Raw genomic sequence first — 14195 nt, 5'->3', positions numbered from 1 at the left:
TTAGCTTTTCCCCAAGCCTGTTATATTCTCTATCTCCGTGAATGGAGCAGCTCACATCAGAAATCTAGAAGGCATTCTTGACTCCATCTCCTCCAGGATTCTCGTCAATTACTCAGTCCGTGCCTACATATCTTTTGGGGTATCCACTTTTCTCCATCCCCCACCATATTAGCCCAAGCTGCCGTCACCTATCATCTGACTTATTGCAAATCACGCCACCTCCAATTTTACTGTTCCTGCTCTACTTTGTGTGTGCTTGTGCATGTCCGAAAGAGAGGGAGAGAAAGAAAGACAGAGAGAAAGGTGTTCAGAGCCATTTGGAATCATTCCGTTTCAAGCTGCCCAAGATTCCCTGAATGTCTCCCACTCACTGCCCCAAACACAACAGTCAAACTCTCTCAGTGACTGACGTTAGATCAATTTTCAGTTTTTTCTCTTGCCAACCCACTCCTGAAACCCACAGTTTCAAGTACTTGAACGTGTTCCATTTCCTTTATTGGACCAGGCTTTGCCTCACCTCCTCACTTTTGAAAACACAGGTTCCTTCACCTACCCAATCCCAAGGCACTTCTTAAGCCCCAGCTTAAGTGCCTCTTCCTCTGAAAGCCTATTCGTGTCCCTTCCTTCAGGACGCCTGCGTGGTTGGTTGTGCATGCCATGTGCTCCCTGACACCTGCTCTTCTCTGCTTGTGACATTTACCACACGCACCTCCCTGTTTGTCTCTCTTGCTAGACTATCCACTTCAAGACGGCATAGACTGTATCTGTCTTTCTTCACCACCGCATCCACACTGTTAGCATACAATAGGTGCTTGAAAAGTATTTGCTGCATGTATAGCTAAATAAGCAGGGAAGTGAGACCTTGAGCGTATTAACGCTAAGCTTCATGTTCATAGTCTACAAATGGTCAAAATAATACCTATACTTGGCTGTTGTTGTGAGGATTAAATAAAATAAAGAGTAATATTGCTGAGGCATAGTAACCGGCACATGGTAAGAGTTCCGTAAAGAGCAGCCCTGTCATTTGAAAACATTTTTAGCAATGAGTCATGATGTACTAGAACTGAATCAGGACCTAATCTTGAAAAGCCATTGCTGGAAGTCAATAGTGGGCTTCCACCTTCTTCATTGACAGAGAAAACAGAATATGAAGATAGAGGTGTTTTCTTGAAAAGGCAGAAAATTACAGGGTCTGTGTCTAAAGATGAAGCCCCATTCCTGAAAGGAATTATTGGGTATATGAAATAAATACAACCCACAAGTTTTGTTAATGTTACATGACATCATATTGACTATCTGTGATTTACAATATTTTACATAATGACAGAAGCATGAAGATTTCATTTTGAAAATAAAGGAAACATCAAAAAAAAAAAGAAAGAAAAACCCTGATGGTTAGATCCACAACTTTGAATAATCTGTGTACTCAAAATAGCATAAAAACAGCCATAGAGAAAATTCCTGGTTTTTTCTTCCACTTTTAGTAAGATTTTTAAGAAAAGTATATTTTTGAAAACAGATGAGTCTCTTACTTCTACCCTATCTCTTTACAGTGCTATCATAATATTTATAAAGAATTGTTACAACAGTGGGATGACATCAGTAAAGAGTTTATTATTTTATTTAATTAGAACTAAATTGTTAATGGCAACGAAGAAGCTAAGAACAAAACTAAAAATTTCCCATTAAAAACTCTCCTGAAATCCATCCCTATCAAGTGTCTTTTGAACATCTTCCAAGACGCCCAAGATTGAATGACCTTAGGACAGAAGATCAATTTATTTTGCTTCTCAGTTCAACATCCTGGCACTTACACCTGACACAACCTCTTATTAAAGCTATTTTTGGAAATGGTCTGTTTCTGAGAAAACAGACATGAATTTTCTTTCAAATAATCTTTTAAGTTGTTCTTTAAAATAAAAAAGTTTTATTTTACCTGTTTGCTTAAAAACTTTGAAGAAGGTATTGCAGTAGCAAGACACAATAGCAGAATTTAGGAGGAAATGGTTGATCATTCCTCTGCAAACACACAAAAAAATTCCCAAGACAATTGTGCAAAAGGTCTCAAACAATCAAGATCCTGCAAGATACTTACAACTTGCATTCTAGAAAAAAACCTGAAACACTATGCATTTTTTTCCTGCCAATTTATCACTTTGTTCCTTTCTTGTTCTCAGAGATGAAAAAACTCAGCACTTGGTGCAGCATAAGCAATAGGTGAATTAAGACTATTATCTTGATTACTAGGATAAAAAATATTTTTGACATGGGTCATTTTCTTACCTTTATTGGCAGAAGTCAACAGAAAGTTGTAGAGAAAAAAATGAACAACCAAGGCATGAAATGCATTTTAATTCATTTAAATGGTTTGGTCATGAGATCATCTGAAATGATTCCAGAGCATAGAGCTATGCACAGTGAGGATTACCCCACATTGAAAGAGGAGACAAACTCATTACTCTCATCACTCTAGGACCAAGTTCCTATCCCTATGCCACAGGTTTGGAAGAAATTCTCAGGTGCTTAAGCTAGATCTCAGAATGAACTTGGGGCCTTTTATGGACTAAATGTTTGTGTGTCCCTCCAAATCCATATGTTGAAACCTTAACCCTATGTGATGGTATCTGGAAATAATTAGGTATAAATTAGGTCATGAGCTGTTGGCTCCATGGTGGGATTTGTGTCCTTATAGGAAGTGGATGGGGAAGGGAGGAAGATGAGTAGGGAACGATGCGATCAGCTGCTGAGACAGATGCAGACACGAATATCAACTTTATAGCTATCGCAAACCTCTCAACTGCCAAAGTGGGGTGATGGGATCAGATCTGATTTTCAGAATGTTTTCTAAATATAGGTGAGTCAGAAAAGGAAAATGCTCTCCATTTGTGGGTTTTGGTTATATTTGTCAAGATACTACAATGTCAATATAAATGAGTTCGGGATGACAAGTATAGTTTTCATTGTTTTTCTTCAGCTTTTAGTTTTCTAGATAACCCAAGAGAGAAAAATACCACAAGCACAGAGAAAAAAAAAGAACAACAAAAAAAAATCTATCATATTAAGGTTATAACAGTGCAGTTGTGGAGGTAATAATTTTCTTTCAAAATGATACCATTGATACAAAAATGTGTAAAGTAGGGAAAATACATGGACTTCAGATTCAGTTTGGATTGAAATCTCTGCAGTACTAGTTACCCAGTGTCTGAAGATGTATGCTATAAAACAACCTGTTTGAAGCACTTCCCACAGTGCCAGAAATTAATCGCTATTTTTTTCCCCACGTGGTGTCTTTACTCTTCTAACAAAATAAGACAAGATACAGACTCCTTGCTGTTGTTTATTTATTAATTAAGCACCTCTGTATGGTACTAAGCCATGCTTAGCACTATTAAGACTTATAAAAAAATTCCAAGAATTTGCCTATTCCTTAAAGACTTTACATTGTTGCTGGAAAGGGGAGATATGAAGCAGTACAAAATAAATTAAGAATAACAGACTTCTCACCTATGCTACAGATTCTTAAGAAGTACTGAGATTTTTAGATTCTACTGCACTAGAGGCAAGAAAAGCAGAGAAGGTAGGAGGATGGCACCGGAGGAGGGGGTAGGGGAAACGGCTAGTGTTTTTGGAGCATTTGCTAGGACACAACCTCTTTCACCTGCAGTCAGAGATCATGAATGTGAGAGGCTTGCACTCCATATTAAAGGTAGGACTTAGATACTGAGACAGGAAATAGCAAGGGCGAGGTCACAGAGCAGCACTGGAAAAGAGACCAGAAAAGGATGCACATCGGTAGAGGCTGTTCCACTAACCAGTTATTATAAATGATAAAGACAATGACAAACACAGATTTGAAAAAAGAAAAACTATTGGCATATACTCCCTCCACAAAGGCCCTTCATAACCCATGCCATCAGAAACATTCAGATTTCCCCTTCTTTTTAAGTATTCAGTACATAGATGAGTGTATCCCAAGAAGTCTAATTTAAAAACTTTCATGAAGATATTTAAGCTTTATTTTACAAAATATGAAAAACATTAATTATAAATTACTTTCTCGATTAGATTAGAAAAACACTGTTAACTTCCGTGAGTGTTAACAGTGTAAGGAAATGGGCATTTACACAAGCTTTTGGTACATATTAAATTATAAATGTGTATATCTGCTGAGAACCCACCTATTTCTAGAAATTTATCCCAAGAAAAAACATCACACAAGTGTACAAAAAGATATACACCCAAGGATTTTCAACATAGTATTTTATATAATATTAAACAACTGGAAGCCACCTAAATGACCATCAATAGGCGACTGGCTAATTTATGATTTATAATTTATAAATAATTTTAATATATTTGTAATAATATATTATTCAGCCATTAAAATGATTATGTAGCTCTGTATCTACTGACATGGAAAGATGTGCACAGTGAAACAGGCATACAGAACAGTATCCTATAAAGCCATTTTTGTAAAATTGTGGATGTCTGTGTGTAGAAAATGGTGATCAATATGTTAATGAGGGGGTTACACAGGACTGTGAGATTTAAGGTGATTTTTACTTTCTTTACATTTAATAATTTACTATTGTTATTTACAATGAGCATGTAATCTTTTGCAATATGAAAAAACAATAACTCTATTTTCATTTTGGATGCAAAGAAACCTTCCCTAGCTGTTGACAATACTGTAGCATAAGAAGTGGCCAGCTGGCACAAGCCAAGACTTGAGAAAATGAGCCCCAGAGGCATTTATTACCTTTTCACAGGACAGATTCTGGGTGCAGTCCCTGGACCAGAGAATTCCCTGATCATCAAGCGGCTTTTGGGAAGAGATTATAGGAGACACAATCCCAGTGTATCCTGCAGCTAGATATACTTTTCTAGTACTCAGTCTTTGCCAGACTCTGAGCTTCTCAAGGTCTACAAAAGTGTCTTACTAACTTTCTTCCCATCTCCAAAGCCCAGCAGAGACAAGCAATGAGCACTTAATTTGCACAATGGGACTAAAATAAATTGCTATGCTTTGTTTCTGAACATTTAAAGAGGCTTTGGGAAAGTCCCTGGCCAAAAACTGCTCACAGGGTTATACCTGGCCCCACTATAGGTACCACTTTCAGCAAAAGGATCCTCTAATTGGATTCAGACAATTGTCCTATCATCTGTATTATTTTTACAAATGCAATGTTTTTTGGTTCACATATTTTTCCATTAAAGATGTTAATTTTATTCTAATGTAGCTGCATTGGAATTTGTTTTATGTTAGTATTTATGTTCAAAGTCATTATTGTGTACAAACACATAGTCCCTGACACAACCTAATGTCAGTTTGGACAGTCTCAGAATGATTAGTCATTTTAGTGTCCTTCCACCACAGACATTTTTCTATCCAAGCAACTAGGAAGGGAGCCCAGACACTGTCATGATCTCAAATAAAATTCTTTGCTCAGGGCAGACCACACCTTGGGTTTTTCTGTTCCAAACAGAAATAAACGCACAAACAAAAAACCAGCATGGATTCTCTTTTTCGTATGACACACACATTAGAATAGAAGAAATAATTGGATAAAATATTTCATTAAGCTTCATGGAACTGATACGAAGTAAGTGCTCTTATGTCCAGCAATCCATTCATTTCTTCCCAGGGACACTGTTGGCAAATGCCACAAACAGGCAAGAGTTAAACTGACAGCATTGCCAATATCACTGATTACTAATAGTGAAGAGCAACAGCAGTATTCCTTCATACTATGCATTTAAGGATTTATTAGCTCAAATTAATAAAGAGAGAACTCTGAGTAGTTTACCTTGGCCAAATGAGAGTTGATCCATTTTGTGAAAGTACGTTTCTGTACAATTTCTTGCTCATCTACAAGAAAAAAAAAACTATTTAGATAACATAGTATGTCATAAAGTTGTATCATGAAAAAAGTTCAGTTACACAACTCTAGAAATAATCATAATATAATTTATCATCTAATTCATTTTACCAATTGCTGTTTCAAAGAAAGGGTCAATACAACTCCAAATATATTAATCAATTAGACTATTCCTTTAAAAATTATCAGCAAGTGCTTTAACATATGCAATGTATTAGCCCTGTGGCTACCTTTATTCACTTATTGAAAGTTCACCGTACAAGTATATTGCAACAAAGCTGTTTGGAAAATGTTCGCTAAGACCAACTATGTGCCAAGTTTTATTCTAGGTGCAAAGAGGTAAGAGAGATGAACAGGGCAATGACTCTACCATGAAATACCTAGAAGTGGAGCAGACAGGCAAGGGCATATGTATGGTAGAGGGTTGCATGGTAATGCAGTGAGACAGAGCTGTGTAAGTTAGGCATTACAGGGACTACATATGGGTGGGGAGCGTGGTGAACACTCTCTAGGGTGACCTCCAAAGACTGCACATCTTGGACTCCACACCTTTCCACAGGCACGTGTGGGCAGAACCTGGGACTTCTAATATGGCAAAGGTGATGAGATGCCACAACCATGAACATGTTACTTATTTAAGATTCCATCTTAGCTACTGGAGTGAGAGATGCTCCTGCTCACTTTGAAAAAGCAAATAGGCATGTGTGAACAGCCTATGGAGAGGGCCACATGGCAGGGAAGTGTGGGCTGCCTTTAGGAGGGGAGGGTGGCTTTCAGCCAAGAGCTAGCAAGAGGCTTAGTAATACAGCCATAAGGAAATGAATTCTGCTAGCAACCTGACGGAGTGTGAAAGTGTACTCTCCCCTAGTTCTGTATGAGAATGCAGCCCAGCCAACACCTTGATTTCAGACTTGGGATTCCCTGGGCAGAAGATGCATCTAAGCTTTGCACAGACTCCTGGCCCACAAAAGTTTTGAGATGATAATTAAATATTGTTTTATACTGCTGAGTTTATAGTAATTTGTTATGCAACAAGAGAAAACTGGAAGAGAGGGTCCGGAAAGACTTTAATTAGAGGTAGAAAGAGATAAAGGCCAGAGAGGAAGAGCCAGTTTTAACACCTTTCAAAGAGTGAATTCTATTCATTCCACCAACATTATTGAATGTCAACTATTTGTAAGACACTAGACTAGATGTGGGGACCACAGATGAACAAGATATAATTTCAACTCCTTACTCTTTGAGAGAGATGCGCAAATCTACATCTCTAGAGCTCACGTCCACCTCAGAACATGTGACTGTCTACTAAAATAATGACCATTATTTCTAATGTACTTTTAACTTCCAAGTACATTCCAAAAACAAACCTGTATAATACTGGACAACACTTCTATGTACCAGGCACCAATATCTCTCTATCTCCCTATCTACAGATCGCATTATATTTTAATTAATTATTTTAGTTGTTATACATCCTAACAAATACATATTAACTCATTTAAATTAGTAATAATAGATTTATAAGCAGGAACTATTATAATACCCATTTTACAAATAAAGCCAAAGCACATACAATTTAAGCATTTTTACCAAAGTCGCCCAGTGGTAGTGCCAAATGTTAAACCCCACATGTCTGGCCCTTGTATCACTATCCTTTTGCCTGGGAATAGCACAGAAATTACTATGTTAGTCATATCAAGTATTAATCACATCAAAATTATAAAGGCTTATAAAGTTCTCCTGCATAACTGTAGTTATATTTAAGGGGCCGTTATTTAAACATATTTAGTAATTGATCTTATTAGTGGTTTTTCTATCTTCTGCTTTTCAGAACAACATGATGTGCTCTTACCAAGTGTTCATATATATGAATACTTAATATTTCGACTAAAATTGTAAAAACAGTACTTCAAATAGACATTTTGTTGAACATGTATGTTGGTTTTAAACACAGAAAAAAGTTTGTCTATATCCCACAAGCAAACTCAGTCCTTCAGTTCTAAGAATCATACAGAACAAGAAGTTGATCCTGTTTTAAAATTTTATTCCCTAATTTCTATTAATGCAACCTAAGATCCACCTAGTTCTTAAGGTTGGAGGTCATCCTTGATTCTTTACTCTTTCTCAGCCCCCATATCCAATCCATAAGGAACTGCTGTTAATTTTACTTCCTGAATATTTCATCTTAAAGCTTCTGTAATGGAGGAACAGATAGAGTGTCTAGGGAACATATAAGTACAGGTGCAAGTAATTCTTCTATAAGGTGGAAGGCCCAGAGAAGCTGGGAAAGGAGGGGACGTTAAGTTGAAGAGGGTAAGTGGAAATTTGCGGGTAGAAAAAAATTTGTAGGGAGAAATTTGAAGGAAAAAGAGGCAATCTTTTAAAAGCAAAGCATGCTATATGAAAGTGACAGTGAAAATCTGCTATGCCTGGATTTATAAAGTAGAAAGGAGTTAAGAAGGTATTAGAGGTGAGCCTGGAAAATAGGTAACAATCAGGTTATGAAAACCTTCCGTCTCTGCTTATGGACCACAGGGAGCCGTCAATGGCTCTGGACAGGACAAAGGCATGATCATATCAGAGCTGAGACCCAGAAACATAGAGTCTGATGGCAGTAAAGAGGTTTAATTGAAGGGAAAAGAGGCTGGAGCAGGAGGATATTTGGGAACATATGTTCTAGGGCAGCACCAACAGGGCGGACATGCATGAAAGGGGGCAAGGGAACTTCCAGAAGTAGAATTAAAGGCAATAGACAAACAGGAGCCCACAGTGCTTTCTAGATTTGTATCTTGGGCAACCAGATAATGATGCCATTAACCAAGAAAGGAAAGAGAAATAGCAAGCTCAAGGGGGAGGGTGATGAGAACTCAGGCCCATTGCAAATGCCTCGAGAAATGCCTGCATGAGATGGTAGCCTCAGCACAGGGCACAGGTGGTGCTTGAGAAGCCAGATTATGAGGCGGGGGCTCTGCAGGAACCTGCAACAGGGTCTGATTTAGGGCCAGGTTTTGATCCAGGTCAGTATTCCTGGGAAGAGGCAGCTCAAACTCCCCTTCTCTCCTGTACCTTGAATCTTGATTCCTTTCTAAAGGCCTGATTATATGGAGGAAAAGACCAGCCAACCAACCAAAGAAACTAGTTATGCAAACTCTCTAGCTCCTTCCCTCTAGAGGCTTCCATCACTGGCTCTGTTTCAAAAGCAGTTGGTCCTACAGACCTCAGAAGTTGGAGGCTGCTGAGCCTTGAGAGAATGTCTGTTTGGAAGGCTACAGTACGAATGTGGCCCTGGGTCCTGTTGTTACAAGAAATAATCCCCAAAATCCAAGGCGGTATCTCTCTCTAGAAATTAGTCAAAGATAAAAGGAGCTGGCTCTCATATTCAATTTGTATATTTTGTTGCCCTGTTTATATATTTCCTAAGTATTTTGCCATTTCAGGACAACATCATGACATTTGAAGAAATGAGGTTCCCTTTGGCAATGGTGATTAAATTTGACCACGGAGAAACAGTCACACCTGACTATAGCCAACAGCTTTCCTCCTGTGAGTCATAGTAACAGTGACTTGCTGGTTTCTCAAACTGTGGTTTGTCCCAGTGGCTTACGCATGAACCTGTAAGCACAGAAGCACAGAGGCTACAGGAAAAGGCGGCCTGGGTTATTTGGAGCCTTTGCAATCAACCATGAAAAATTTGCTGCCTAGAAATATGTTTGTTGTATTTTCACTTTACCATATATATAATGAATTTACGTAGTATGTTTTGTAAAACTGTGACCCAGAGAGGCGGAGCCAACATGGCAGCGTGAGTAGGACAGTGGGAATCTCCTCCCAAAAACATATACTTTTGAAAATACAACAAATACAATTAATCCTAAAAGAGAGACCAGAAGACACAGGACAACAGCCAGACTACAACTACACCAGCAAGAACCCAGCGCATGGTGAAGGGGGTAAGATACAAGCCCCGGCCCAGCGGGACCCGAGCGCCCCTCCCCCCAGCCCCCGGCGGGAGAAGAATAGGCAGAGCGGGAGGGAGACGGAGCCCAGGACTGCCGAGCACCCAGCCCCAGCCATCCGGGCCAGAGTGCAGGCACAGTACGTGCCCAGGGGGCCCTGGATGCTAGGGAAACAGGGCAGCAAGACCTCGAAGTGGGTGCCGAAGCTGATGCCCCTGTGACAAAGAAAAGCGGGGGCTTTTTGAAAGTCTTAAAGGGACAGGGACTTAACAGCTAGACGGAAACAACACAGGTCACAGGCCAGCAGCTGGAAATTACAGGGAAAACCGGGCGCACTAAGCCCCTGGGCAACAGCTCTGAGACCCCTCACGGAGGCAAACAGCCAAACAGCCTCCCTGTCCATTACCCCTCCGGGCGCTGCGAAAGCAGAGAAGCAGCCTAAGGCAAAACGCCCACAGAAAGGGAAATTCCTCCATTCCGGCAGGGCAAGACACAAAGACCCAGTCTACACGCAATTACCCAACACAAGCCACTAGGGGTCGCAGTTGTCCCAGTAAAGAAAGGCCAGTAGCAAGTGAAAAGTTTGGCCCTCCGAGCTGACAGTCAATAGCACCTGTCAACATGAAAAGGCAAAAAAATATGATCCAGACAAGACTAACCCAGACAGCTTCGGCATCTGCTACATCTTCCCCTGAGAAGGAACCTGGGGAGATAGATTTAGCCAGTCTTCCTGAAAAAGAATTCAAAACAAAATTCATAACCATACTGATGGACTTGCAGAGAAATATGCAAGAATTAAGAAAGGAGAATACAGAAATAAAACAAGCTATGGAAGGACTTCAAAACAGAATGGACGAGATGCAAGAGACCATTAAAGGACTAGAAAACAGAGAACAGGAACGCAGAGAAGCTGATGCAGAGAGAGATAAAAGGATCTCCAAGAATGAAAGAATTTTAAGAGAGCTGAGTGACCAATCAAAACGGAATAATATACGCTTTATAGGAATACCAGAAGGAGAAGAGACAGAAAAAGGGATAGAAAGTGTCTTTCAAGAAATAATTGCCGAAAACTTCCCCAAACTAGGGGAAGAAATGGCCTCTCAGACCACAGAGGTACACAGAACTCCCATGACAAGGGATCCAAGGAGGGCAACACTAAGACACATAATAATTAAAATGGCAAAGATCAAAGACAAGGACAAAGTATTAAAGGCAGCCAGAGAGAAAAAAAAAGGTTACATACGAAGGAAAACCCATCAGGCTATCATCAGACTTCTCAACAGAAACCCTACAGGCCAGAAGAGAATGGCATGATATACTTAATGCAATGAAACAGAAGGGCCTCGAACCAAGACTACTGTATCCAGCACGAATATCATTTAAATATGAAGGAGGGATTAAACAATTCCCAGACAAGCAAAAGTTGAGGGAATTTGCCTCCCACAAACCACCTTTACAGGGCATCCTACAGGGACTGCTCTAGATGGGAGCACTCCTAAAAAGAGCACAGAACAAAACACCCAACATATGAAGAAGGGAGGAGGAGGAATAAGAAGGGAGAGAAATAAAGAGTCATCAGACCGCGTTTATAATAGCTCAACAAGCGAGTTAAGTTAGACGGTAAGATAGTAAAGAAGTTAACCCTGAACCTTTGGTAACCACAAACTTAAAGCCTGCAATGGCAATAAGTTCATACCTTTCAATAATCACCCTAAATGTAAATGGACTGAATGCACCAATCAAAAGACACAGAGTAATAGAATGGATAAAAAAGCAAGATCCATGCATATGCTGCTTACAAGAGACTCACCTCAAACCCAAAGACATGCACAGACTTAAAGTCAAGGGATGGAAAAAGATATTTCATGCAAACAACAGAGAGAAGAAAGCAGGTGTTGCAATTCTGGTATCAGACAAAACAGACTTCAAAATAAAAAAAGTAACAAAAGACAAAGAAGGACATTACATAATGATAAAGGGCTCAGTCCACAAGAGGATATAACCATTATAAATATATATGCACCCAATACAGGAGCACCAACATACCTGAAACAAATATTAACAGAACTAAAGGAGGAAATAGAATGCAATGCATTCATTCTAGGAGACTTCAACACACCACTCACTCCAAAGGACAGATCCACCAGACAGAAAATAAGAAAGGACACAGAGGCACTGAACAACAGACTAGAACAGATGGACCTAATAGACATCTACAGAACTCTACATCCAAAAGCAACAGGATACACATTCTTCTCAAGTGCACATGGAACATTCTCCAGAATAGACCACATACTAGGACACAAAAAGAGCCTCAGTAAATTCCAAAAGATTGAAATCCTACCAACCAACTTTTCAGACCACAAAGGCATAAAACTAGAAATAAACTGTACAAAGAAAGCAAAAAGGCTCACAAACACATGGAGGCTTAACAACATGCTCCTAAGTAATCAATGGATCAGTGACCAAATCAAAATGGAGATCCAGCAATATATGGAAACAAATGACAACAACACTAAGCCCCAACTTCTGTGGGACACAGCAAAAGCAGTCTTAAGAGGAAAGTATATAACAATCCAAGCATATTTAAAAAAGGAAGAACAATCCCACATGAATGGTCTAATGTCACAATTATCGAAATTGGAAAAAGAAGAACAAATGAGGCCTAAGGTCAGCAGAAGGAGGGACATAATAAAGATCAGAGAAGAAATAAATAAAATTGAGAAGAATAAAACAATAGCAAAAATCAATGAAACCAAGAGCTGGTTCTTTGAGAAAATAAACAAAATAGATAAGCCTCTAGCCAGACTTATTAAGAGGAAAAGAGAGTCAACACAAATCAACAGTATCAGAAACGAGAAAGGAAAAATCACGATGGACCCCACAGAAATACAAAGAATTATTAGAGAATACTATGAAAACCTATATGCTAACAACCTGGGAAACCTAGGAGAAATGGACAACTTCCTAGAAAAATACAACCTTCCAAGACTGACCCAGAAAGAAACAGAAAATCTAAACAGACCAATTACCAGCAACAAAATTGAAGCGGTAATCAAAAAACTACCAAAGAACAAAACCCCCGGGCCAGATGGATTTACCTCGGAATTTTATCAGACATACAGGGAAGACATAATACCCATTCTCCTTAAAGTTTTCCAAAAAATAGAAGAGGAGGGGATACTCCCAAACTCATTCTATGAAGCTAACATCACTCTAATTCCAAAACCAGGCAAAGACCCCACCAAAAAAAAAAAATACAGACCAATATCCCTGATGAACGTAGATGCAAAAATACTCAACAAAATTTTAGCAAACCGAATTCAAAAATACATCAAAAGGATCGTACACCATGACCAAGTGGGATTCATCCCAGGGATGCAAGGATGGCACAACATTCGAAAGTCCATCAACATCATCCACCACATCAACAAAAAGAAAGACAAAAACCACATGATCATCTCCATAGATGCTGAAAAAGCATTTGACAAAGTTCAACATCCATTCATGATAAAAACTCTCAGCAAAATGGGAATAGAGGGCAAGTACCTCAACATAATAAAGGCCATCTATGATAAACCCACAGCCAACATTATATTGAACAGCAAGAAGCTGAAAGCTTTTCCCCTGAGATCGGGAACTAGACAGGGATGCCCACTATCCCCACTGTTATTTAGCATAGTACTGGAGGTCCTAGCCACGGCAATCAGACAAAACAAAGAAATACAAGGAATCCAGATTGGTAAAGAAGAAGTTAAACTGTCACTATTTGCAGATGACATGATACTGTACATAAAAAACCCTAAAGACTCCACCCCAAAACTACTAGAACTGATATTGGAATACAGCAAAGTTGCAGGATACAAAATCAACACACAGATATCTGTGGCTTTCCTATACACTAACAATGAACCAACAGAAAGAGAAATCAGGAAAACAACTCCATTCACAATTGCATCAAAAAAAATAAAATACCTGGGAATAAACCTAACCAAAGAAGTGAAAGACCTATACTCTGAAAACTACAAGTCACTCTTAAAAGAAATTAAAGGGGACACTAACAGATGTAAACGCATCCCATGCTCGTGGCTAGGAAGAATTAATGTCGTCAAAATGGCCATCCTGCCCAAAGCAATATACAGATTTGATGCAATCCCTATGAAACTACCAGCAACATTCTTCAATGAACTGGAACAAATAATTCAAAAATTCATATGGAAACACCATAGACCCTGAATCGCCAAAGCAATCCTGGGAAAGAAGAATAAAGTAGGGGGGATCTCACTCCCCAACTTCAAGCTCTACTATAAAGCCATAGTAATCAAGACAATTTGGTACTGGCACAAGAACAGAGCCACAG

The 14195-nt window shown here is 39.2% G+C and overlaps 1 protein-coding gene across 14 annotated transcripts in view; it reads right to left on the bottom strand.

The window, feature by feature from the left end:
* Positions 1–14195, bottom strand: part of SYNE1 (spectrin repeat containing nuclear envelope protein 1) — a 419767-nt gene that overhangs the window by 336725 nt on the left and 68847 nt on the right. For all 14 annotated transcript variants that reach the window (XM_057489084.1, XM_057489085.1, XM_057489094.1 and 11 more), the window contains one exon: positions 5808–5869. In XM_057489084.1, the coding sequence (XP_057345067.1) occupies positions 5808–5869 (62 nt within the window). The remainder of the gene's footprint in view (positions 1–5807; positions 5870–14195) is intronic.

Source organism: Manis pentadactyla, chromosome 12 (genome assembly GCF_030020395.1).
Source record: "Manis pentadactyla isolate mManPen7 chromosome 12, mManPen7.hap1, whole genome shotgun sequence".
NCBI classification, from domain to species: Eukaryota; Metazoa; Chordata; class Mammalia; order Pholidota; family Manidae; genus Manis; species Manis pentadactyla.
Note: the sequence above shows the minus strand (reverse complement) of the source record. Positions and strands in the feature narration are given on the sequence as shown.